The 26,967-nt window shown below is 45.3% G+C and overlaps 1 protein-coding gene across 1 annotated transcript in view; it reads right to left on the bottom strand.

Moving 5' to 3' along the window:
- NET1 (neuroepithelial cell transforming 1) overlaps window positions 1-26,561 on the bottom strand; it is a 93,003-nt gene extending 66,442 nt beyond the window's left edge. Inside the window, exon 1 of the mRNA XM_061638042.1 lies at window positions 26,256-26,561. Within this exon, the coding sequence (XP_061494026.1) occupies window positions 26,256-26,470 (215 nt within the window). The 5' untranslated portion in view covers window positions 26,471-26,561. The remainder of the gene's footprint in view (window positions 1-26,255) is intronic.
- Between the last annotated feature and the right edge of the window lie 406 nt (window positions 26,562-26,967).

Genomic DNA, 26,967 nt, shown 5'->3' with positions numbered 1-26,967 from the left:
GCTCCTTCCCTTCTTGGTCTAATTGTAGCAGGACCCCCCCGATGGCAAAATCTGAAGCATCTGCTTCCACTACGAAAGGGCGGTTCAGATCAGCAAAGCGCAGAATGGGCTCAGTAGCAAACCTTCTCTTCAGCTCCTCAAAGGCCTCGGTGGCGTTCTCTGTCCATTGAAACTTCTTCTTCCCCCTTAAACAGTCAGTCAGAGGAGCTGTTAATTTGGAAAACCCTGGAATGAACTTTCTGTAATAATTGGCAAACCCCAAAAACCGTTGTACATCCTTTTTGGTGACAGGTTGGCCCCAGTCCAATATGCAGCTTACTTTCCCTGGGTCCATCTCCACGCCTTCCGCTGAGATTCGATATCCAAGGAAGTCTAGAGACTTGAGGTCAAATCCACATTTCTCTAATTTAGCATACAGGTGATTTTCTCTCAGTCTCTTCAACACCGTCTTCACATGCTGGTCGTGGTCTTCCTGGTTCTTTGAGAACACCAGGATATCATCTAAGTAACAGATTACAAACGTGTCCAACAAGTCTCTAAACACGTCGTTCATTAATTTTTGAAAAATTCCTGGACTTCCACAAAGCCCGAACAGCATGACCAGGTATTCATACTGTCCGTAAGCGGTCAAGAATCCTGTTTTCCATTCATCTCCCTCCTTCATTCTGATCAGATTGTACGCTCCTCTCAAATCCAACTTCGTGAAGATTTTTGCAGAGCGCAGTCGGTCTAGCAACTCTGAGATCAGGGGCAGCGGGTAGCTGTTGGGGATGGTGATCTGGTTCAATGCGCGATAGTCGTTACAGGGTCTGAGTTCCCCCCCCCTTCTTTTTCACAAACAATAGTGGCGCTCCAGCAGGGGATTGTGAGGGGCGTATGAATCCTCGCCTCAGGTTTTTATCCAGGAATTCCTTCAGGGCCTCCCTCTCATTCTCTGTGAGAGAGTAGATTCTCCCTGATGGGATGCTGGCTCCTGGCACTAGGTCAATCCCACAGTCGTAAGGGCGGTGGGGGGGTAAAGTCTCTGCCTCTTTTTCATCAAACACATCTTTGAATTCTTCATACTTTGGCGGCAGGGTCACTTGCTCGATCTCTTGCACTGCCCCCGCTAAGGTGTTCTTGATTCCTTCAGGTTGACAGTTCTCCTGGCAATACTGTGAGGTGAACCACACCACCGCCTCCTTCCAACTTATTTTGGGTTCATGCTTTGCTAGCCAGGGCATTCCCAGAATCACCTCAAAGTTCGAGAGATCTGACACGTATAGCGAAATGAACTCTTCGTGCCCAGGGATTTGAAGTTTCACTTCCTCCGTGGCTTGTGTCACCCCTCCTGACTTCAGGGGTCTCCCATCGATAGTCTCCACAGCTAGGGGAGCGTCCAGTTTCCACCGGGAAATTCCATGACGCTTGACTAACTTTGCATCAATAAAATTTGTGGAGGCTCCACTGTCAATTAAGGCAGTGGAATTAAACACCACTCCTCTGGAAGTTGTAATCCGAATAGGCAAGACCAACACCCCCTTTGAGGGAGGTTGGATCGTTGGGGGGCCTTTATACAACGCTGCCCCCAGTCCACCGGCCTGCACGTGGACTGGGTGTTCTAGTTTCCCGACGGCTCGGCTTTCCCCCCTTTCAGTCCACAGTCTCTGGCCACATGGCCCGGCTTTGAACAATAAAAGCATAAACGTTCCCGGCGTCGTCTTTCCTTTTCTTCTTCCGACAGTCTTGGCCTAGCCCCTCCCTGTCCCTCAGTTGCATTACCTGCCATCCCTGCAGTGGGAAGGGTCTTGTTGCGGGATGCCGAGGCTGAGTATCTCAGGACCTCCTGCTTCCTTTCCAGGCGCCTTCCTTCCATCCGGTGATCTATCTGTAGGCATAGCCGGATGAGCCCTGGTAGGTCAGCGGGGGGGGAGGTCCTGGCCAACTCATCCAGGATTTCAGCATTTAATCCACTCCGGTACATAAACATCAGGGCGGCGTCATTGTAACCAGTTTCCTAGGACAGAATTTTAAAAGCGTTAGTGTACTCGGAAACAGTCCCTTTAGCTTGCTTTAGAGCGCCTAGTTGCCGCGCTACTGTTTCAGCCCTTTGCGGGTCTTGAAACATCTCGGTCATCTCCTGTATAAATCCTCTGTACCTTCCTAAGACAGTATCCTTTCTCACGAGATACGGAGTCACCCATTTTGCAGCTTCTCCCTCCAGGAGGCTAATCACGAAAGCTACTTTAGCCCCATCGTCTGGAAATTCCGTGTGCCTGACATCCAGATATAACTCACATTGAGCCACGAAGGTTGCCAACTGATCACTTTGTCCCGCGTATTTTGGGGGCAATCCAATGGGAACCTTTACTACGGCAGCTGGAGGGGCTGTTCGCATCTGGTCTATCGTGGCCTTCAAGGTTTGATTATCCGTCTTCAGCGCCTTGACTGCTGCTAGCAGGGCTTGAACATCCGTCTGCAAATCAGCTACCTTAGTCCTCAAGAGTTCCACTTCTTCCGTCTCAGAAGTGGGGTTCGTCCCCCCCGCTGCTCCCTTTGACATCTTGTCCCAGTCAAGTGAAGAGAGCGTTGAGGGTGATTTAGGTGGCTCTGTCAAGCTGTCAGGCCCAGGATGTGACTCAGGAACCAGACCAACGGCTGTAGTTAATTCGTGTTTTATTAGGGTAATGTCCAAACAAAGACTGCGTTTTCTCATGAAGCAATACAGGGATACAGGTCCTGCGGCATTGGGAGAAAGTTGACAGAGCAAGGGACTTCTTCCCGCCTGTTCTTTAAGAAGGGGCCAAACGGGCGCGCAATCTTTCGCTCCTCCTTAACTGCCCCTCAGGTACTGCCCGACTTCCCCCCCTTCTCTCCTGTCTTTTCAGCTGTCTGCGTGTGCGCGGTGAGGGGGGAAGCATCACCCCCTCCTCTTCTGAAGTTTCCGATTCCAGGATGGGGGATAGGGGAGGGGCTGATGGTAAACTGCCTCCCCGCTTTTCGGCTGTGAGCAGCCCTCCCTCTTTCCCCTCTTGCTCTGAGCCTGAAAGAGGGGGAGGCGTGAGAATGTCCAGGGAGGGCTCAGGCTCCCCGTTGCTAAGCGACCTTATCACTGGCAGTTCCTCTGTTTCGTCTTCGCTCCAAAGGGGGGAAGTTCCTCCCCCTTCCCTCTGCCATCCATCCGAATACTCTTCTCCCAACTCTCCGGGATCCAGCTCCCCGGGATTGGGACCCCAGCTCTGCCTTCCAACAGAAATGGAGTTTTAGACCCTTTGGAGGCCCGCTGTGACTTGTTTCCAAGGCACTTTGAGGGTAAAGATGCTCGCCTCTGTAGCAGTCATGATGCCCCATCCACATCTACTGTAGTCCCCAGTGATGTGTCCAGTGCAACACCTGCTGCAACTTCTGGGGAATGGTTTCAGTTGCTGTGGCCTGATTGAGAGGGGGGTGGCGCAGCAATTGCAAGTACTCTTGGAAGAAACAGATTATCTTGACCCATTCCAGTCTGGGTTCAGGCCTGGTTATGAGACTGAATCAGCCTTGGTCTCCCTGATGGATGCCCTGATGAAAGACGACCCTGATGAAAAACAGAGGGAGTGTGACCCTGTTATTCTTACTTGATCTCTCGGCAGCTTTTGATACCATTGACCATGGTATCCTTCTGGGCCAACACAGTGAGATGGGTGTTGGCAGCACTGTTTTACAGTGGTTCCGATCCTATCTCCAGGGTCGTTTTCAGAGAATAGCATTGGGTGATTGTTTTTTGGACCCCTGGCAGTAGTGCTGTGGGGTGTCGCAGGATACCATCTTATCCCCATGTTGTTTAACATTTATATGAAGCCTTTGGGAGCAGTCATCAGGAGATTTGGGGTGAGGTGTCAGCAGTACGTTGATGATACCCAGCTCTATTTCTCTGTAACATCTGAATCAGGAGAGGCTGTGCAAGCCGTGGACCACTGCCTGGACTCGGTGGTGGGCTGGATGAGGGCCAATAAACTGAGTCTGAATCCTACCAAGACGGAGACACCGTGGGTCAGTGGTTCCCAAGTTTGGATAACTGGTCAGTCGCCTGCTTTGGATGGGGTCATACTCCCTCTGAAAGAGCAGGGCCGCAGCCTGAGGGTGCTCCTGGATCCTTCCTTGTTGCTAGAGGTCCAAATGACCTCAGTGTCTAGGAGTGTCTTTTACCAGCTTCGGCTGGTAAGACAGCTGCGGCTGTTTCTGGACCAGGATAGCCTGACCACTGTTGTCCATGTACTGGTAACCTCCAGGCTGGATTACTGCAATGTGCTCTATGTGGGACTACCCTTGAGGTTGGTTCCAAAGCTGCAGCTGGTGCAACATGCAGTGGCACGACTGCTCACTGGGGCAGAGTATTGTCAACATGTCTCCGCGCTGCTGAAAGAATTGCACTGGCTGCCCATTTGCTACTGGGCCAATTTCAAGGTTCTAGTTTTGGTGTACAAAGCCCTACACAGCTTGGGACCAGGATACCTGAAAAACCGTCTTATCCTTATATACCCAGTCGATCACTGCACTCTGCAGGTGAGGGCCTCCTGCAGATACCATTCTATCAGGAGGTCAGTTCTGCACAATATAGGAAACGAACCTTTACTGTAGTGGCACCTTCCCTTTGGAATTCCTTCCCTTAAATATTCGACAGCTGCCATCTCTGTTATCTTTTCAGTGCCTGCTGAAGATCTTCCTCTTTCAACAAGCCTTATAAGCAGAGACTTTATCCCAGTCTGCATCTGTGTTGGAATTGCTTTTTAATATGTTTTCAAAGCTGCTTCTTCTTCTTTTTTTTTTACAAAAACATCTTTCAAAAGCTTAAAAAAATTTTTTTAAAGATATTTGGTTTTAATATATTTTTAATTATTTTTTGTTTGAATATATTGAGTCTAGACCAAGAGGCTAGACACCTAGCAGGGTCACTCAAAGCTGAGACATCAGACTAAGATGCATCCAGACTCTGAGGAAGGCAATGGTAAACCACCTCTGAATACCTTTCACCATGAAAAACCTATGAATAGAGTATCCAAAATGCAACATGACAACAGATGCTATTGGAGGTCACTGATTCATAGGGTCACCATAAGTCGTAATCAGCTTGAAGGCACATAACACTAAAAGTGTTTTTAGTACTTTTGTTTGTTGCCCTGGCCTCCTAGTGGGAGAAAGGATGGGATAAAAATCAAATAAATAAATAAATAGCAGAGGCAGGCAGACAACATCTAACAACTTCCAGAACAGAAATGAGTCCCTATGCAGATGAGCAGACCCTCAAGCCCCACACCCTCAATGAAGGATACATCTCTTAAAGAAGCTGTACTTGGCTTGGAGTCTAGCATTCTTCCACTATTTGTGTTAATAAGGAAGCCTTGCTGGCATCTCAGGCAAGAAAGGACAGGTAAGCATGAGGTCTCTAGCCAATTCTTACAAGGCTTGGATTGGCCACATGGGTGTTCTTCTGTACCGGAAACCCTTGTCTGCTCATCCTCAGATGAGGCTTCAGATCCCACAAGAGCCTGTGAGCTTTCTGACCTAACATTCACCAGGGTTTGTGCCCAAACAACTACTTGGATCCATAGATGCAGCAGTATCCTTCTCAGAATATATCTGGTCAACTCATGGAGGCCATGCCTAAAGTAATACACAGTCAGGAAGTGAGAAGCCACTCCAAACTTCAACTCCCTCCCCTTTTGCTTTCTGCTACTGCAGTCCTTGTTCAAGTTTAGAATTCTTTACAGGACACCATTTTCTATATAGAACACACCAGATTTGCAGAGGCACAGCTCACCACTTGAACAATAATACATCTAAACTAGAGGGTGGGGGGAGAAACTGTACAACATTGTGTCCTTCCCCCTCTGCAGAAGATAGGGAAACAAACCAGAGCTTGGAGAAATATCACATACTCTGAAGCCTACATCAAATCTCTCTAAGGGTCCAAAATATTACTGCCTGTGCTCCTAATTATCCCCATTTTACAAACAGGGAAACAAGCAGAGATTGCAACGTGCAGTAAATGCAAAGGGGAAGAGCCATGGCTCAGTGGTAGAGCATCTGCCTTTCATTTAGAAGGTCCCACGTTTAGTAACTGGCATCTCCAGGTTGGGCTGGAAAAGAACCCTGTCTGAAATCCTCAAGAGCTGCTGCAAGTCAGTGTAGACAATACTGAGCTAGCTGGACCAATGGCCCGACTCAATATAACTCCCTTTGTTCCCAAGGCCATCTAGTGAGTCCACAGCAAAGCTCATCACAAGACCTCACAGGTCCAAGTCCAACATGCACACTATTGGTGCTGGCTTATCAGTCAAGACATATTATCTCTAGCCTCCAGTTCTAAGAACAAGTCAGCAAGCAAACCTGGGCACACAAATGAAAAATGAAGACAGCTTGTACCAACAAAACCCAGACCTAGCACTAAGCAGCTGTTACAGCCTCTGCAATAAATAGGCTTAATATGTGGCCAACGTTCAAGATAAAAAGTGAACTCTAATTCCAAAGCAGAACAGCAACGAGAGGCGTTCTGATGGGAAAGTGCAGATTGTGCTGTACTCATTTCAGTGGTAAGACGCACCACTGCGTCTTACCAGGTTGTTTCTACGTGGGACATGGCACAATCTATTGCTTCTTGCCACCATCCACCAGCCCTTCGGGATTTGATCTACCTCTTTTAAGTATGCTCTCCAGCACACCAAACGAATTCCAGACTAAGAGCATGTTTCTGGTTAGCAGGCAAGAGGCCCGCTCCAAAACTAGCTGAACTTGATGTACATTTTTTTCCCTACTGAAGTCCCTACCTCTTGTGGGAATCATGCCCAACTAAAATCAACAGAAGTCACAACATGAGATTTGTCACAAAATACATTTCCCATGATTAAGACACTGTTTTCCTTTTACTACTTATTATAGACTATCACTTTATTTATAAGTATTCCTTTCATTCCAAGCAATATTTGCAATGAATAGCAGTAAGATTTTGGTCCTGTCTTCAGTTAGGGGGAGCGAATAGGGGGATAGATACAGAGAAGATCATGCATTCTCAACCATAAGCAAGTTTCCATCCTTTTACACATTTGTAAATGAATCCATGCACAAGTCCTTTGTAGACACTTAAGTTATGGAATGTTCACAAACATTTTAACTGATGAGATTGAAGCTGTCCATCAAAAGGAAACTCACAAACAGTTCAGATATTACAAGGAAAGCAAAAGATCGGTTTGACTGGGGAAAGCCTCACATAGGGTCTAAAAATGGTAAGAGCTCATGGCAAATGGGTGGGAGAGAGATAGGGATACCGAGAGCATGGAAATAGAGTGGGAAGGGTCTAGACTCCAAATTAATTAAAGAAGAGTGTACGGGTAGGCAACAGGTTGAGGTGCATGGGCTTAAAAGATGTCTTGGTTGCAGGAAGTAGATGTCTGAAAGAAAGAGAAGGAAAGAGAAGCTGGCCAAGCCTTTAAATATGCTATAGGCAAGAGTGGAATAACAAGGAAAGCGCAATTGAGGGCTAGGGAGAACAGAAAGGGGTTTTGGAGGGAGGGAGACATTTCAGATAATTCAACTAACAAGCAGCATTTTTGCTTTAGAGGCTAGCAGAATTTGTGGGCCAGGGGCTGAAAATAATTAATTTCATGAGACGTTTTCAGATACGAGTTGGGCAGGTATGAAAAGCAATAACAGGAAAAAAATGTCGGGCATTTAGGAGATAAGAGGAGAAGACGCACAGAGAAAAAGAAGTCCTGTAGAAAGGCTGAGGCAGCAGAAGCAGGCAGCTTGGCGAATGCGCAGGAAACACCCTTGGGCTGGGTGTCTAGGAGTAACTCCTGTGTCATTTAAGCAAACCTCGTTGTTGTTTTTTAAAAAAGCAGACCTCTGGAGCGTGGGTGGCCAAGCTCTGTTCATGGATCTTTCATTTTGAACCTCTATGGGTTATGCTGAATTAAAGGCCTACACTGCTCATAAAGAATAGAACAGCCATATCTGTGTTTACTTGGTAGCTGCCTTTCTAGTCCTTAAGACATCTCCACCCTCTCTCTCACCAATATCTGGGTAGCTGGCAAGTCGCTAGTGACATGAAGCCTGTTGTAAGCCCACAAATGTGTATCTGCACAAGGATTTGTGGTCAGATGTGCTGAACTGCCTATCAAATTTCAAGCCAACCTTTTTTTTATGGAGCGATAAAAACACCAAATGTTCAGCATCTAATTTCTCACCTTGCCCACCCACAAGTCTTTTCTCATACCTGGTATTTGGCCACTAGTTTTTGTGCAGGTTCTCTCTTCAGCCGTTGAAAGGTTGTGCCACAATTAATTTTTACAAAACAGCCATACTGGGCTTATGTAGAGACTGCAGTGCCAAACTACAGCTTATGGCATAAGAGACAATGGAAAACTCAAAGGCCTGAGACAATCCAGTTACAAGATCTGTGTGGAATGATAGGTTTCATTTGCCTGTTTGAAGATAAACATTTGAAAAGAAGCAGCCGAAGTGGAAGATGATGGAGTCCTGGGTTATATTCACAACAGCTCATTTTGAAAATGTATAGCATGAGGAGCTGGTAACAGGCTGCCTTATTCCAGTTCCCATCACAATTGCCCCATATTAGTATCATGTGAAAAAGTAATACTAATTAAAGAGGTGCTAACCTCCTGCAATGTCTTGTGTCCCTCTTCTGGAACACTGCCTAGGATCACCAACTTTTCATATGGCTTCTGCTGCTGTGCACTGTTAGTAGGCCCCCATAGCCTAGAAGCACAACTAATGTCAATGAGGAATCGGGCCTTCAGGGTAGCGGCTGCAATTTTATGGAACTTCCAGTAGAAATCAGGCAGGTCCCATCTTTGCTGAGATTCAGATACCTGGTTAAAATAGTTTTATTCCATGAAGACTTTGAAGGCATGAATACTCCTCTGATGTTTAATTTAGGTTTTAAATTGTGTATATTATATGCTTGTATATATATAGTAAGCCAGTTTGGGACCCCGGTGGTAAAAAGTAGGGTATACATTTTTAAAATAAAATATAATAAGCCTTTCACTGTAGGTTGATGCGAAGCACGTAGCAGATGATAACATTTGCCTCCTTGCCATGAAAAACTCCACCTGCTACTTTCTGTGTATCAACCTCCTGGTCAGACACACAGCTCCAGAGGATGGCTGAAAGGCTAGTAACTGTGCTGCCATCGTCCCACCCCTCTGGCTTCATTATCTCTCTTTAAAATTTTAAGAGTGGCTTTGAGGCATATCCACCCTTTCACCACTGCTAGCTTGTTACAGGAATACCCCGCTATACGGACCTTCACTTTATGGACACTCGCGAGTATGGACATATTTACAGTAGCACCATTCCCGTTTACGTACGCTCGCTGCGCAAGAACGGACACTTAACAGCATGATGCTACCGCCCGATCAGTTTCCAACTACAAACTTTTTCTTAAAATAAGGCCTACTGTGTTTATTTTAGTTATGAATGCGTTATTTACATCAGTTATGCCCATATATGACGATCGCAGTGCAGTATATGCATCGATGAGTGAAAAAAGGTAGTGCTTCACTTTAAGTACATTTTCGGTTTACGTACTCGCTCTGGACACATTGCGTACGTTAATGCGGGGTATCCCTGTACACAAATGCTATTTTAGCCTGCATTAACAGAAGTATATTTTCTAAATGGTGTGAAGTGTTAGTTCTCCTCTGTTTGGCACTGGTTAGACTTCATCTTGAGTACTGCATCCAGTTCTGGACACCACACTTTAAGGAGGACGCAGACAAACTGGAACAGGTTCAGAGAAGGGCAACGAGGATGATCAGGGAGCTGGAAACAAATCCTATGAGGAGAGACTGAAAGAACTGGCCATGTTTAGCCTGGAGAAGAGAAGACTGAGGGGAGATATGATTGCACTGTTCAAGTACTTGAAAGGTTGCCACACAGAGGGGGGCCACAATCTCTTCTTCATCGTCCCAGAGTGCAGGACACTGAATAATGAACTCATTTACCATGAAGCCAGATTTCAACTGAACATCAGGGTAAACTTCCTAACTGTTACAGCAGTATGACACTGGAACCAATCGCCTAGGAAGGTGGTGGGCTTTCCAACAATGGAGGCCCTGAAGAGACAGGTGGACAGCCACCTGTCAGGGATGCTTTAAGTTGGATTTCTGCATTGAGCAGGGAGTTGGACTCCATGTCCTTACAGGACTCTATGATTCTTTGACATTGTTTCAAAGCAAGAATGTTTTCCCATCATCTTCTTCATTACTAAAAGTCTGATCTTTTGAGGAAGCGGGTTTGTTACACAAGACCTCCCATTCAACTCTAATCGTGAAACCTGGATTTGCCGGTATGGAATTGAATCACACCCGACACTAGCAACAATCTGGAAGCACCCCAACTGATGAGAGGTACCCATCATCCTGTTGCACAAGGAGGACCACTTCCATTCATTGGTCCTGAACTTACTGCCACTCATTTATTTTAGATCTGTGGTCCCCAAACCTTTTCCCACCATGGACCACTTGAAATCGGCTGAGGGTCTTGGCAGGCCATTTAATGATTTTTCTGTAACAGTTGTAATGTGCTGGGCTAGATGTCATATGAGCTTTTAATTGTGTTGTTACAGACATGCAAGGTACATCCATAGTAAAAGTTATAGAAAAGAAATGGTGTTACAGCTGCTGAATGAGGATAGCAAAATGATAACAGATAACAAAGAAAAGGCAGAAGTGCTCAATTCCTACTTTGGCTCAGTCTTCTCCCAAAGGAGGGTCCATGACCCTCCTGAGAAACGTGAAGTACAAGTTGAAGGGGAAGGATTGCAGCTTGAGACTGATAGACAAACGGTCAAGGAATACCTAATTACTTTGAACGAGTTCAAATCTCCAGGGCATGAAAAACTGCATCCTAGAGTATTGAAGGAAGTGGCTGAAGAACTCTTGGAACCACTGTCTATTATCTTTGCAGAATTGTGGAAGATGGGTGAAGTGCTGGATGACCGGAGGAGGGCTAATGTTGTCCCTATCTTCAAAAAGGGCAAAAAGGAGGAACTGGGGAACTACAAACCAGTCAGCCTGACATCAATCCTGGGAAAATATTGGAGCAGATTACAAAGCGATTAGTCTGTAAGCACCTTCAAAACAATGCAGTGATTACTAGAAGTCAACATGGATTTGTCAAGAACAAATCCTGACAGACTAATCGTATCTCATTTTTTGATCGGTTAATCGTATCTCATTTTTTGATCGGTTAATCTGCCTGGTAGACTGTGGGAATGCTGCAGTCACAATATGTCTTGATTTCAGCAAAGCTTTTGACAAAGTGTCCCACGATATTCTGATTAGCGAGCTAGCTAAATGTGGGCTGGATGGAACAACTATCAGGTAGATCCAGTTGGCTACAGAATCATACTCAAAGAGCGCTTGTCAATGGTTACTTCTCAAAGTGGAGGGAGGTAATGAGCAGGATGCTGCAGGGCTTGATCCTGGGCCCCGATCTCTTCAACATTTTTAACAATGAATGAGGAGGTACAGGGAAATCTCATCAAATTTGCAGATGATACAGAATTGGTGTAGATAATACCCTGGAAGACGGAAAATTCAAAGGGATCTCGATAGGCTGGAGCATTGGGCTGAAAACAACAGAATGAAATTCAACAGAGATAAATGCAAAGTTCTACACCTAGGAAAATGAAACCAAATGCAAAATTATAAGATAGGGGTTACTTGGCTTGGCAATACTACATGCGAGAAGAATCTTGGAATTGTTGTTGATCATAAGTTGAATATAAGCCAACAGTGCGATGTGGTTGCAAAATACAGGAATACCCCGCTATACGGACCTTCACTTTATGGACACTTGCGAATACGGACATATTTACAGTAGCACCATTCCCGTTTACGTACGCTCGCTGCGCAAGAACGGACACTTAACAGCATGACGGCACCGCCCGATCAGTTTCCAACTACAAACTTTTTCTTAAAATAAGGCCTACTGTGTTTATTTTAGTTATGAATGCATTATTTACATCTGTTTTGCCCGTATATGACGATCGCAGTGCAGTATATGCATCGATGAGTGAAAAAAGGTAGTGCTTCACTTTAAGTACATTTTCAGTTTACGTACTTGCTCTGGACCCATTGCGTATGTTAATGCAGGGTATTCCTGTAATTTTGTCTAAGAGGGAAAGGTTAACTTCTGAACTAGCACAACCCTGACTACATCACAGTCTATCCTTCTATACCCCTTTTCATACCACATCTAAGTCTCTGAAGAAAGTATACATATACAGGTATAACTGTGCTGTGCTTGTTTTGTTATTTAGAATTAAGTATCTTAGTGGCATATCAAAGTATTTACATTTTTCTTATTTATGGGGGGGGGGGTTAACCTGCAAGTCAACATTGATTCAAGTCAATGTTATACCATATTTATTTTCATATCCACATATATATTGGATGTTGCATTGTACCCATTTATGGACTGTGGTGGCCTTTGGCTTAGCCAAAAGAAAAATGTTTACATGCATGTGTATCATATTAATTAATAAGAACCAGAGAAAAGGAAATGTTTGCATAGGAAATGATGTGAGAAATAGTACAAAGGTGATAAGTGACAAACTGCAATGAATATACACAACAAAGGATTCTGGTGCAGGCATTCTTCAGATAGGAGAATGGGGAGGGGAAAGGGTCAACTCTTTTTTATGATGCTTGGCAGACCTCCAGTTTTTAGTTAATTTGCAGCCTGGCTGTGGAACTACTGGCCTACAGGCCTAATTAAGCCAGGCACAGGTCCCAATTTGGCCCATAAAGTTGTTTTCCCCAAACCACGTCCACTTGCCGCACACGTGACATCAGTGTGAGGCAGGTAGAAACACAGCTACCAATGCACAATCATTAGCCTTAAAGTCTGCTCCCCATTGTGCATTAGCAAGGGAGGCTGCCGCAATCAGCCTCACTACTGAGTTTCCATGGGGAACTCGGCAGGGCAAGGAGAACTCCAGTGGACTTGAAGGCACCACCTGTTAGCCCAGCCTTTCCCAACCAGTGTGCCTCCAGATGTTGTTGGACCACAACTCCCATCTTTCCTAACCATTGGCAATGCTGGCTGAGGCTGATGGGAGTTGTGGTCCAACAACATCTGGAGGCACACTGGTTGAAAAAGGCTGTGTTAGCCGAATGGCAATGATTGGCTGCACAACTGAGTTCCCTGTACAGAACTCCATTGCGCAGCCAATCCCTGCAGAAAGCAGGCTTAGAGTCACCCCCTATCAGCAGCTGATACATGGTAACTTCAAGTCTCGCTTGGCTTTCTTTTGTAGCGCAGCTTGCCACACTGCAAAGTAAAAATTGGTTAACCCCACCTGTCAAAGTTGCCCACTGGGGTTTGAGGAACTAAGGATCCAGCTTGTTGGTTAGAACCAGTTCCCCTGATCTACACAAAGAGGCGCATTGTGCTCTAACCATGCAGCAAAAGTGCATTTCCACATAAACACCAATGGTACGCTGGCTATCCAAGAGAACAAAACTTCCTGTTTCCACTGCGTTCAGTGCAAGGACAAGATGAACCTGCTTCACCGATGTGCAGGAATGCTGCTCAATAGGCCAGTTGTGAAGGAGCTGTTTTCTACACACTTGATGTGCAGAGTGCCTTCTAAAACACTTTGGGGGTAGAGAGAAGGAAGGGGGACAGTTATTTCCATATGAACAAAATACAGAGAAAGATTCTGTATGTTTCCAATGCACCAAGAATGCCAGGTACTCCTACCTCAGAAAACTCAGTTTTATTCAGCTAATAATCTAGTTAAACATAACCATAGCATAGCCATCCGCACAGTACATTTCATGCTACCAGCAAACCTAGTAAAATAACAGGCCCCAACAATAGTTTGTTGTGAGGGTGAACAACACAACTATTCTGAGGCTACCATATGCACCCTTACCTGAAAACAATCTTCTCTCAACACACTGGGATTTACTTGCCGGCAACTATATGCTATACAAACTTTCTGTTCTGAAACTGATGCCAAAATATTGCTGCAATGCAACATGAGATTCAGGGTGAAGTTTCAAGAATTCCTTCTGATTCATATGTTACACAACTTTTACTTTAGGGGTGGAGCTGGGGAGGGAAGAGTTCACACACCTTTTCATTCAAAGAGGGAAATGGTCTGTGATCCTGAAGGAAAAATATTTTACAGCCAAGCACAGAACAACCTTTGCAAACATCCACATTGTTCTAGCTACTGAAGATTGAAAGACTTTCCATTCAGAACAGATCTGATGTTTTCCACAGCTCTGTCCAAAAGCAGCTCCATACAAGGACCAAGTTGGTCAAAATGTGAAAACAGCTTCATTTGTGCCACCTTGTGCTCATGCTTTTATATAGCACGTTAAGATACATGTTGGAGTAAAGTTTAGGGGCATTCCCTTTAAGCCCTGGAAAGATTTATGTAGTGAAAAGACATGCAATATAAAATTATGTGTGAAAGCAGTTAATTCTAAAGCTAGGAACTAAATGATGAGTGAGTGAGTGAGTGGGGGGGGGGGACAGCAACAAAAAAGACACTGTTTATGATTCAGATAGCTTGTCCCCATGTAATGAATAGGTGGGCTTTTCAAGCAATGCCAAGCTTTTGGGGTGTTTTAAGAGGGCAGAATCCCAATGGGGAGCATTGCAAGATCAGCATCAATGTCAAGGGAAATCCACCCAGATCCTAGCAGTTGGGGTGAAATCTGATCCTCCATTTGATATTCTGACATTTTCCCTCATGGTTGCTCTTCATTTCCTGCCTGCATCACCAGTCACAGGTGTGTGTGTGCTAGGTGCCTTCAAGTTGATTATGACCTATGTCGACCCTATGAATCAGCGACCCCCAATAGCATCAGTTGTAAATCACCCTGTTCAGATCACAGGTAAACCAATGGCAGATTTATGAGGGAAGAGGGTTGTGGAGCTTTGTTCATTTCACTTGCCCTTACACTCACAAAGCTTTTTCTTTCACTTTCTAGCCTCCATCCCCACCCCATTGAAATGGAAATGGACTGCCTTTGAGTTGATCCCAATGGCGACCCTACGAAGAGGGTTTTCATGGTAAGCAGTATTCAGAGAGGGGGTTTACCATTGCCTTCCTCTGAGGCTGAGAGGCAGTGACTGGCCCAAGGGCACCCAGTGAGCTTCATGGCTGTGTGGGGATTCGAACCCTGGTCTCCCAGGTCATAGTCCAGCAGTCTAACCACTACGCCACACTGTTGTAGTGTGTATATAATATAACCCACTCCATTCTACACACGCAAAACCATTCTATGCCTGTGCTTCGTTGTAATATTGTATCCCATACAGGTGAAGCAGGAGAAACTGAAAGAGAAAACCTTGATATAGTATACAGAGATTAGGAATACAAGAAGATGCCTTATGCCATGTCAGACACTTGATCCACCTAGCTCAGTACTGACTCTACACTGACTGGCAGTGGCTCTCCACTCTCCTTCCCCCAACTATCTGTTTACTTTCCCATTTGTATAAGTTTTTGTGTACTGAGGCAGGGAGCATTCAACCTCAAAAACACCAAACCTGAAATAAAGTTTTGTCGTACTCACAATTATAACAAAACTGCTACTGCTAGATGGGGGGGAAAGAGGAGAAATTTTCCTTTTTCGATATACAAATAGGTGTGAACACAACTGTTTGTTCACAATAATATCTCTTGTGGATGATCTGAATGTATTCCCTCTCAACTAGTATTTCTAGCAGGGCAGAACTGCAGCTTCTCGGCACTCAAATCACAGCTAGCATTACTGGGAAATTCTGTTCGCTCTTTGAAGGAGGAAGCATGAAGGAACACACGCAAGCATGTGTGCCCAGGAGTCAGGTCTATTCTATAATATCAGAAGACATAAACTGTTATCTCAAATCTTTTGCTCATAATAACTGCATGCCTTTTTAGTACAAGAGAGCCAGTGTGGTGTAGTGGTTAAGGTGCTGGACTACGACCTAGGAGACCAGGGTTCAAATCCCCACGCAGGCATGAAGCTCACTGGGTGACCTTGGGCCAGTCACTGCCTCTCAGCCTCAGAGAAAGGCAATGGTAAACCCCCTCTGAATAGCGCTTACCACGAAAACCCCATTCACAGGGTCACCATAAGCCGGAATCGACTTGAAGGCAGTCCATTTCCTTTTTCTTTTTTTTAGTACATCTCACATTTTGCTTGCCAAGGGATGGGGAATCTGTGGTGCTCCATATGTTGCTGGACTCCCACTCCAACGAGTCTTAGCCAGAATGGCTAATGGACAAGGATGATGGGAGCTGGAGTCCTACAACTTCTAGAAAGCCACAAGTTCTCCACCCATGTCCTAGGGGTTCAGCACCCAATTGCACTTTGTTTTCCAATCCAGACTTCACAATCCATGGATGCTTTACCTTGCTTACATTGTAAACTGCAGGAGGGGCTGCCTCCATTAAATCTAGTTCTTAACAGTTGCCTGGTCTCTGAAGCGCTCTATAATTATCACCATCTTCTACTGACATCTAGTGGACGAGCTGACTTATTACAGTCAACATGCAATAGCTAAACTAGAACTATCATGTGTTTCAAGAGTTGTTTTTAAATAGATTCTTACAGGATTGGTTAAACCCAACCTCTGTAGCATGGGTCTGTCTGTCAGGACTCATTTCCTGGGTCTAACAAGAGTAACTCGCACCCAAGCTTTTCCTGTTCAGTCCTTCTGAACATAAGCAGAGATCCAGGAAACAACACAAGGGCAAACCTATAAAAATGTGTGAAAGTCATTTTCACACAAAGCAGGTTAGCAAACTTGGATTGCTCCAAAAGCAGCTGACAGCACAGAAAACCTGTTTTGTCACTTTCTTCCACCCTGTAATAAGCTTTGCTATAAAATGGATGAGTAATTTTAATACCCTTCTAGAAGCATACAAAAAGCAGACACGAGCACTGCAACCCACAAAAACCAATTAAAAATTCATTTAAAATAACTTTTATTTAGAACACAAGAGCCTGCTGGATCAGTCCAGTGGCCCATCTAGTCCAGCATACTGTTCTCAGAGTGGCCAACCAGGTGCCTGGGGGAAGCCCACAAGCAACAGCATTCTCCACTCCTGTGGGTTTCCAGCAACTGTTATTCAGAAGCATATTGCCTTAGACTATGGAGGCACAGGATAGCCACCACTGCTAGATCGGATCGCTCGCTGGATCGTCACCTTGTAGTGGTGAGTGGGCTTGCGTGTTCCAATGGAACCCTATGAGCAATGCCGTCGGGAGTCATGTACTCCCAGCAGCATCACCCATGGCGGTAAGGTCAAGGGAGAGGAACCAGACGAACAATCCAAGAAAGTCCTCAATGGCAGAACAGGCGGATTATCTAGATCCATTTCAGTCGGGCTTCAGGCCTGGATATGGGACTGAAACAGCCTTGGTAGATGATATGAGGAGAGCGTTGGATAGGGGTGAGTGCACCTTCCTCATCCTCCTGGATCTCTCAGCGGCTTTTGATACCATTGACCACAGTATCCTTCTGGATCGCCTGGAACTGTTAGGCATAGGGGGTACTGTATTGCAGTAGTCCCGTTCCTTCCTCTCTGATAGGCACCAAAGAGTAGCATTGGGGGATGAGGTTTCAGACCCTTGGCCTCTCACTTGTGGGGTGCCACAGGGCTCCATCCTCTCCCGGATGATATTTAACATCTATATAAAGCCGCTGGGGACTATCATCAGGAGATCTGGGCTGCCGTGTCACCAATATGCAGATGACACGCAGCTCTATCTCTCATTTAAATATTCACAGAAGTTTGCTGTAGAAACCCTATCCAAGTGCCTGGAATCGGTGAGTGGCTGGATGGGAAGAAACAAGCTGAAGCTGAAACCTGACAAAACCGAGGTACTGTTCGTGGGAGACAAGGGGAGGTTAGGGGATTTAGACCTGGTGCTCAATGGGGTACAATTGCCCCTGAAAGACCAGGTCCATAGCCTCGGGGTCATTCTTGACTCCCAACTAGTCACAGTTTCGGCTGTGAGTAGGGCAGCGCTGTATGAACTCCATCTGATACGGAGGCTACGCCCCTACCTTCCCAATCATCTGCTCCCATCGGTGGTACATGCCCTGGTCTCCTCTCACCTAGACTACTGTAATGCGCTCTACATGGGGCTACCCTTGAAAACGGTCCGGAAGCTGTAACTGGTACAGAACGCGGCAGCATGCCTGATTAAAGGCAGCCGCCAGCGAGATCATATCACTCCAGTGCTAAAAGAGTTTCACTGGTTACCAGTTGCTTACCGGGCCCAATTCAAGGTGTTGGTTTTGACCTTTAAATCCCTACAGTAGGGCCCCGCTTATACGGCGGGTTAGGAACCAGTCCCCCGCCGTAAAGCGGAACCCATTGACTATAATAGGTCGCGTCACACGAAAATGCTGCGAAAATGCTGCAAAATCAGCTTTAAAATGGGGAATTTCCCCTAATTGAAAGCCGCTGCATCAGTGGAACGCCGTAAAGCGGGGCCCTACTGTATAGTTTCGGCCCAGTCTATCTAAAGGAACGCCTCCAGCATCATCAGCTATGCCACCCAACAAGATCAGCCTCAAAAGACCTTCTCTCTATCCCATCAGTCAAAACAGCCAAACTGGTGAGGACTAGAGAGAGGGCTTTTTCAATTGTGGCCCCCATCCTCCTCCTCCATCCCAAATGGTCTCAGCCATGCCCCTTCTATGATGAGCTTCCGCCGGGCCTTGAAGACCTGGCTCTTCAGGCAGGCTTTTGGGATGGGTTAGATTTTATCTTCATTGTTCTTAGATTTTTAATGCCTACGTACTGTATGCCTATGTTGTACGTCGCCCAGAGTGGCTGGACAGCCAGCTAGATAGGCAACTAATAAATTCAATAAATAAATAAATAAATAAATAAATAAATAAATAAATAAATAAATAAATAAATAAATAAATAAGGATAACAATGTGTATGTTATAATGGCTCTGAAGGCGGATGAAGGCTGCAGCAGATAAAGGGCTTCCAATTGTCATGGTACCCATGCCATTGGATCAAAGCCTTTTTCTGTCAAGATTGTATGTTGATTGTCGTGCTCCGATCTTCCCACATAAAACAAATTCACGCACAGGCGTCTTCCATAACAAAAGCCATGGCAATTGGCAAATGGCAACGGGGGCAGGACTGTGAAATCCAGAAGCCCCTAGTCATGGTCTGGTACATCGGCGGTGGATACAGATTCAGACGGATCCATTGTTAAAGACTATATTTTGGAAGACAATCTTAGTCACGAGTGATCGCCAAGAATAGTCTTATCCTCCATGAATTTGTCTAATCCTGTTTTAAAGCCATCCAAGTTGGTGACCATCACTGCGTCTTACGGGAGCGAATTCCATAATTTAACCATGCACTGCGTGAAGGACTCTCATTTGTCCCTCCTGAACCTTCCGACATTCAGTTAATTGAATGTATTGTTCACGAGTTCCAGTGTTATGACAAAGGGAGAAAAAACATTCTCTATCCACTTTCTCCATGCCTTGCATAATTTTACACGCTTCTGTCATGTCACCTCTGACTTGCCTTTTCTCTAAACTAAAAAGCCCCAAATGTTGCAACCTTTCCTCATAGGGAAGTCGCTCCATCCCCTTTATTATTTTGTTTGCTCTTTTTTAAACTTTTTCCAGCTCTACAATATCTTTTTGAGGTGAGGTGATCAGAACTGTACACAGTATTCCAAATGTGGCCGCAACATAGATTTATATAATGGCAGTTTTATTTTCAGTATCTTTCCTAATGATCCCTATCATGGAATTTGCCTTTTTCACAGCTGTCACACACTGGGTTGACATCTTCATCAAGCTATCCGCTACAACCCCAAAGTCTCATTCCTGGTCCATCACCACCAGTTCAGACCCCATGAGAGTATATTCGAAATTATGGTTTTTTTTGTTCCAGTATGTATAACTTTACACTTGTTTACAATGAATTGCATTTACCATTTTGCTGCCCATTCACTCAGCCTGGAGAGGTCCTTTTGGAGCACTCTGCAATCTCTCATTCAACCCTGAACCATTTAGTATTATCAGCAAACTGAGAAAGAGGCTTAAAATGCCTCAGTCTACTTCCAACCCTTGCTGGAGCCAGTTGGTCACTTGGACCTCTCTCCATGGTATGGCAACCTTGCTGTGGTTTCCAGCACTGGACCAAAACACAACAGTTTGACCTTGTATGGCTCAGGAAAACTTTGCCTACTTGAAAGAAGCATATTGCTGCTGAATTTTAATGGAAGAGTTACAAGGAAAGGCTGCTAGAAAGCTTTCTAGCAGAGTCAGGAAAACGTTGCATGTCCAAGGCCTCATCTATCCACGGAGCAGAATTATGTGGTCAAGGTCTGAAGCAGTAGAATGGACTGCAGGTGGAGGAATCAAATTCTGAATACAACCAGGGCTTAAAAAAAACACAAAAAGCTAACTTCCCACTGCAAGCAGACAACTAGCATAACAGAAGGAAGCAGAATGGGTTAGAATTTTTCTCTTTGTGTACACTTATTTAAAACACAGAACAGGAGGAAAGGAAGAGATTTTATGCAGCAGTACAGGAAGAAATTGATCACACACCAAAGCAGGATGCTCTGATAATCATGGGGGACTGGAATGCAAAAGTAGGGAACAGAGAAGAACTAGAAATTGTGGGGAAATGGGGCTTAGGAGATAGAAATGAAGCAGGGGAAAGACTTATTGAATTCTGTGAAGCCAATAATTTATTTCTTGCAAACCCATTGTTTGAGCAACCGAAAAGATGACTGTACACGTGGACATCATGAAATGGTAAATATAGGAATCAAATTGATTATATAATTGGAAGCAGTAGATGGAGAAGTTCCATACTTTCTGCGAAAACAAGACCAGGAGCAGACTGTGGTACAGATCATGAACTGGTAATATCGAAAATCATAGCAAAGCTAAAGAAGAAGAACAAAGCAATCATAATGCCAAAATACAATTTAAATAACATCCCAGAAGAACATAAAGACTGAATAAGGAACAGATTTGAGGCTTTAAACTTAGTTGACAGAACCAGAAGAACTATGGAGTGAAGTCAGAGACATTATCAGGTAAGAATGCAAAAAGACAATACCTCTAGTTTAAAAGTGAGACAGACCTCAGTGGATGACTGAAGAAACTCCACAGACTGGAAGGATTCAATTATACAGCCACAAGAGTGGCTGTATGCTATAGCCAGCATGGATTTTTCGCATTCCACAATGTTACATTGAAAATACCTCCATGCCATTCTGATCCTTCCCATAAACTCATTCCAAAACATAACCTTACAAAACTTTCAGCCGTGAACTCAGAAACGCTTGCTTAACAACCCTCTAAATTTTCACGGTGATACACAAAACAGTCACAGAGAATCGAGAGTTCAAAGTGTAAAAGAAGAGGGGGGAAAACAGACCCCTTTTGGACTTTTTTCTGTCAGAGCTCTCTGTTGAAATTCATTAAAATTCAGCCATATTCACAGAGTACCGGTAATCCTATTACTGACCTTGTCCAATACACTGACCTTCATCTTCTGCAGTTTAAAAGTTTTTAAAAATGCCTCGCTGATTTTTAATTAATTTAAGAAATTTAGCTTTGAACTCAGTGATGTCAGGCATGCTCAGTATGAACCAAATGTCAGTGTTCTAAAAGCCAGACACAGCTGCTGGGCTTGCCTAATCAGGGGGCCAAACCCAGGCCAGGCCTTTATTTCACTTAGACAGTCAGGGCTTCCCCCAAAAAAATCCTGGGAAGTGTAGTTTCCGAACAGTGCTGAGAGAAGATTCCTGTTCCCCTGACAGAGCTCCAGTGGCCAGAGTGTTTAACAGTCAGTCACTCTGACTGAAGGTATGTGAGGGGAACAGAGTGCCTCCTAGCAACTCTCAGCACCCTTCACTAACTATACTTCCCAGGATTCTTTGGGGGAAGCCATGACTGTCTAAAGTGAAATAAAGGCCTGGTGTGGATGTGGCCAGGGACAGCTTTGGTTTAAATTTGGGTGGGAGGCTACATGTGCCTGCTGTAGAATAAAAAGTTGGGGGAAACCCTGAAAAGCAATTATACTGTTCCCAATGTTTTCCTTTTGCTTCCCCTCTGCCCAGTGTCCCCCCCCCATCCAATGTACTTCCCTCCCCCGTCCTCCCTCCTCCAGGTCAGTTTCACCTATTCTAAGCATGATTGCACAGGAGTAAATCCCATTGAACTCAAAAAGCATGCAAATGACCAAACCTGCCCTGCCCTCCCCTCCTCCTCCCTCCTATCCCCTCCCTTCCCTCCTCCGCCTCTTCCTCCCCCATGGTCACTTTTACCTATCCTAGGATAGGACCTGGGAGACCAGGGTTCGAATCCCCACACAGCCATGAAGCTCACTGGGTGACCTTGGGCCAGTCACTGCCTTTCATATCGCTTACCATGAAAACCCTATTCATAGGGTCACCATAAGTTGGGATCGACTTGAAAGCAGTCAGTTTCATGATTGCATGGGAGTAAATCACAATGAACTCAATAAGCATGCAAATGATAAAAACTGCCCTCCCCCCTCCCATCATCTCCCTTCTGCCCCTTCCAATCCCCTCCTCCCCCTTCCAATCCCCTCCTCCCCCTTCCAATCCCCTCCTCCCCCTCCCTCTCCTTCTACTCCCCTCTCCTACATCCTCCTTCCCTCTACTCTCCCCTCCTTCCCCATGGTCAGTTTTACCTATCCTAAGCATGATTGCATGGGAGTAAATCCCACTGAACTCAATAAACACGCAAATAATCAAACCTCCCCTCCCCATCCCCTGTGGTCAGTTTCGCCTATCCTAAGCATGACTGCAGAAGAGTAATCCCACTGAATTCAATAAACATGCAAATGATCGATCCATTCTCAGCAAACTTGCACAGGATCCCATTTCTTACCTCCCAGATTAAAAAGCAGAGAAATTCACTAATAGGCAAAAAACCTTGCGGTTTAAGAATGTACCTTTAGCCCACAGATATTTCTATCCAACTTTAAAAAGCAGGGAAATTGGGCAGCTATAGTGAATGCACCAGGGGAGCTGGAGACCTGACCTCCTCTCTGAGATATTGTACTGCCCTACAAATTTGCCAAAATGCAAACACAATTTGGGTTAGTCTTTCACAGTCCAATCCACTTCTTGTGTAGCTTGGAAGAATTTGGTAATATGTGCCTCTGAGCATATGGTGAGTGGTGGCAACACCTGCAATCAGTCCAACTAACAGAAACAAGACATGAGCTGTACTGATCTTGTTTTAGCAGGGAGGAAGCAACAATATTGAAACAGTTGTTATAGTTCAGGTAGTCACTTTAAATATGTTTGATTTACTTTGCAATTTTAGTGACATTTCCTATAGTAATCATTTTCTTTTGCTTCTGTTTCTGTGAATATGTGAAGTACAGCAACACTAAAAAAAAGCTCCAAAAACAATTGTGGAATAATGGCACTGACTGCTGCACAATAGTTTCCAATGGACATGTTGAGTGTCTCAGTTTGGACAAGATAAAACAGTGGGAGGTGAAATATATTCTAGCAGAATTCTAGGTGTGTTCTGTGTTTTTAATTGACCATGCCCACCAATTCTTAAGTGGAGTGGTTTAAGCATAGCAGGCTGAAAACATCCACCTTGGGCAGGCCAAGTTTGTTTTTTCCAACAGCTAGAGTAATTGCTTAAGTAGCAACATATTGTAATCCGTCTGATTTTACATCAAACTGCAATTTCAGATTCAACTGTTAATGTGCCCAAAATAAAAATAGAGCATAACCTCCAGTTTGAAACACCAAAGGCTATCTTCACCCTCATGACACTGATCAATAAAAAGGCTTTGAAATTAATAAAAATAAATTTGACACAGATTTCTAGGATGAATAATGAGAGAAATACAATTTTCTAGGTTAGATTCTCTGTAGAAACAGTAGTAACACAGAAAAGAAGCAAAGTAAGAAGAACACAAGCAAACATACAAAAATGTAATTCTCCATCTTTGAAGATGGCAGGTGAGCAGAAGGTCCACTGACCAATTTCTGGTAGATACCTATAGCACTTCCTGGCCCTGGGGATACTTGCCAAGAATTCTGGACTAACTGGACCCTGATCTGATCCAGCAAGGTACTTCTTACATCTTTAAGCAAGAACATCTCTAACAATCACTTCATAAAGAGTAGCTATGCTTTAACCATTATATAGGAAGTTGTTTTCTATACAGAGTAAAGGCAGGTGCCTTTAGCGCACCTGCCTCAGGACTATTGACTCTGTCTAACAGAACCTTGCTACCCTTGGGCTTGTGTTTTTCAAATAGCCTTTCTGTCCCTTCGTAAATTACTTTTTAAAACAGCATGAACCTTTCAAAAGACATTTGATATGGCACAGGGGTCTGCTGTTCAGTTGGAGGTTGGGGAAACACCCAAAACCTCATTCTTCTAGAGAAACTGTTTAGACCTTGGTCAGTGTGCTCTTTCACTGAGCAAAGGCCCTTGGGCATTAATCTGGTACTTGCACTTAATACCAGTTGCGAGGGACTAACACTATTGTTTTAAGTTTTAAATCCCCTTTCTGAACCTCCCAAGGTGTGCATGGGGCAAGGTCTAATTTGAGACAGAATGCAGAACTAGATGGAGCTCTGGTCCAAACCAGCAGAGCTCTTAGGTTCTTTTGTGCGCTTGCTGTTATTTTAAAAGCACACATCAGATGACCACAGGAATTCCACTTCAGGCATACAAACATACATAAGTGTGGAATATACAAAAGGGCCTGACTGATTATGTCGGCCTGTTCTTTGGATTTCTGCCTTACTGGGTCTTGTACTCTACATTAGGATACTGTCACATTTGCTTGGCTTCTCCCCCCTCCCCACCCCATTCATTTTTGTGTATGTGAATGGAAAGGCCACTTCAAATTCCTTTAGATGTTATTATTCGCTCTAATAACACCGCAGTAATACACATAATGCAAATAGGCTGTAGTCTGCTCAACTCTTTAACAGGTGTGGGGGGCTGATGGCTCTCACACATCATCTCCTACCCTCCCTCTCTCTTCAGGCAGAAACCGGGGGACTATTATAACAACTACTGCTACAACTATTATATAATAATAGGCTGTAGTGGGTTCATTCCCTGTAGCAGAGGGGGCACGGGCTGAAAGCTCTCAGGGCTTTATCTCGCCTCCTCCTTCCCTTTTCAGATGGAAAACGGGGGAAGAGATTATTAGTATTAGGCTGAAGTTGGCTTATCCCTGTAACAGGTAGGAAGGGGGTGTGAAATCTCTCAGGGCTTTATCTCATAACTTCCCTCTCTCTTCAGGAAGAAAACGGGGGGGGGGAGATTTAATAATAATAATAATGCTGTAGTGGGTTCATTCCATGTAGCAGAGGGGGCAGGGGTTGAAGGCTCTCAGGGCTTTATCTCATGCCCTCCTTCCCTTTTCAGGTGGAAAACAGGGAGGGGGGGAAATATTATTATTATAAGGCTGAAGTTGGCTCATCCCTGTAACAAGTACGAAGGGGACCTGAAAACTCTCAGGGCTTTATCTCATAACCTCCCTCTCTCTTCAGGAAGAATGCTGGGGGGTATTTAATAATTTGTTGTTGTTGTTGTGTGCATTCAAGTCAATCACGACTTATGGAGACCCTATGAATCAGTGACCTCTGACATGACATCTGTCATGAACCACCCTGTTCAGATCTTGTAAGTTTAATAATAATAATAATAAAGGCTGTAGTGGGTTCATTCCCTGTAGCAGAGGGGGCAGGAGCTGAAGGCGCTCACGGTTTTATCTCCCACCCTTCTTCCCTTTTCAGGTAGAAAATCTCCCTCTCTCTTCAGGTACAAAACGGGGGGGGTAGAAGAAGATAATGATCGGCTGTAGTCATGTCCTGTAACGGGGCGGGAACTGAACGTTCTCAGGGCTTTATCTTGCGCCCTCCTTTCCTTTTCAGGTGGAAAACGGGGGGGGCGGGGATTATTATAATAATAACTATTAGGCTGCAGTCGGTTCATCCCTGTAATGGATGTGGAAGGGGGGGTTAAATGTTCTCACGATTTATCTTGTAATAATAATAATAACAACCTGCAGTCGGCTCATCCCTGTTATTAGGTAGGTGGGTGGGGGGCTTTTCCCGTGCCCTCCCTTTTAGGTAGAGAACTTGGGGGAGGGGGATCACCGGCCCCAGCACTTCAACCCCCAGCTAACCCCCGTGCTAAAATGGGAGGGGGTTCCTGCTCGACCCCGCCGGCACTTACCGCCCACAGGAGGAGGAAGAGAAAGAGGAGGAAGCAGCCGCGGCGGCGGCGGCCTGTCCGGTCCCGGCGGGGCTCTGGCTGAGCGTCGCGGCGTCGCCGCCCCCGCCGTCGCTGCGCCTCCAAGGAGCTTCCCCTGCGGTGCTGGGCCTCCCCCCTTGCCGCCGCCTTCCCTTCCTCCTCAGCGGGGGCTTCTCAGCCAGAGGGCCGCTCTCCATGCCGGGCGAGACCAGACTCGTCTCCTCCGCCGCCACCGCGCTCAGCCCGGGCGAATAATGGTTAATGGCGGCGCCGGCTGCGAGAGAGGGCTCGCGGCTTCGGCGAGCGGTTTGAAAATGGCGGCGGGAGAAGCCGCAGCCAATCAGCGGCGCCGGGCGGTTGCTAGGAGACGACCGGGAAAGAGGCCTAGCTGAGAGGCTTAAGGCCTTCGCTGAGGCACACTTTGGGGGGGGATTATTATTATTTCAAAGGAGTGAGCGAGCGACTGTGTCTGTCTGCCCTGTGGAATGTTAAAGGCACGGGGGTTGTTGTAGCCCAATAAATTATACCCAGAGTAGGCCCACTGAAATGAATGGGCCCACATTTGTCCTGTCCAATTATTTCAGTGGGTCTACTCTTGTTGAGTGTGACTAAAGTTGCATACCACAGGGGGAGAACCGTGTGCCTCACCTGGAACTCCTATGAGGAAAGGTGTGATATGAATGCAGTTGATAAA

Source organism: Rhineura floridana, chromosome 8 (assembly GCF_030035675.1).
Source record: "Rhineura floridana isolate rRhiFlo1 chromosome 8, rRhiFlo1.hap2, whole genome shotgun sequence".
Lineage (NCBI taxonomy): Eukaryota > Metazoa > Chordata > Lepidosauria > Squamata > Rhineuridae > Rhineura > Rhineura floridana.
The sequence above is the reverse complement of the archived record's forward strand: the minus strand, read 5'-3'. Positions and strand labels throughout refer to the sequence as shown.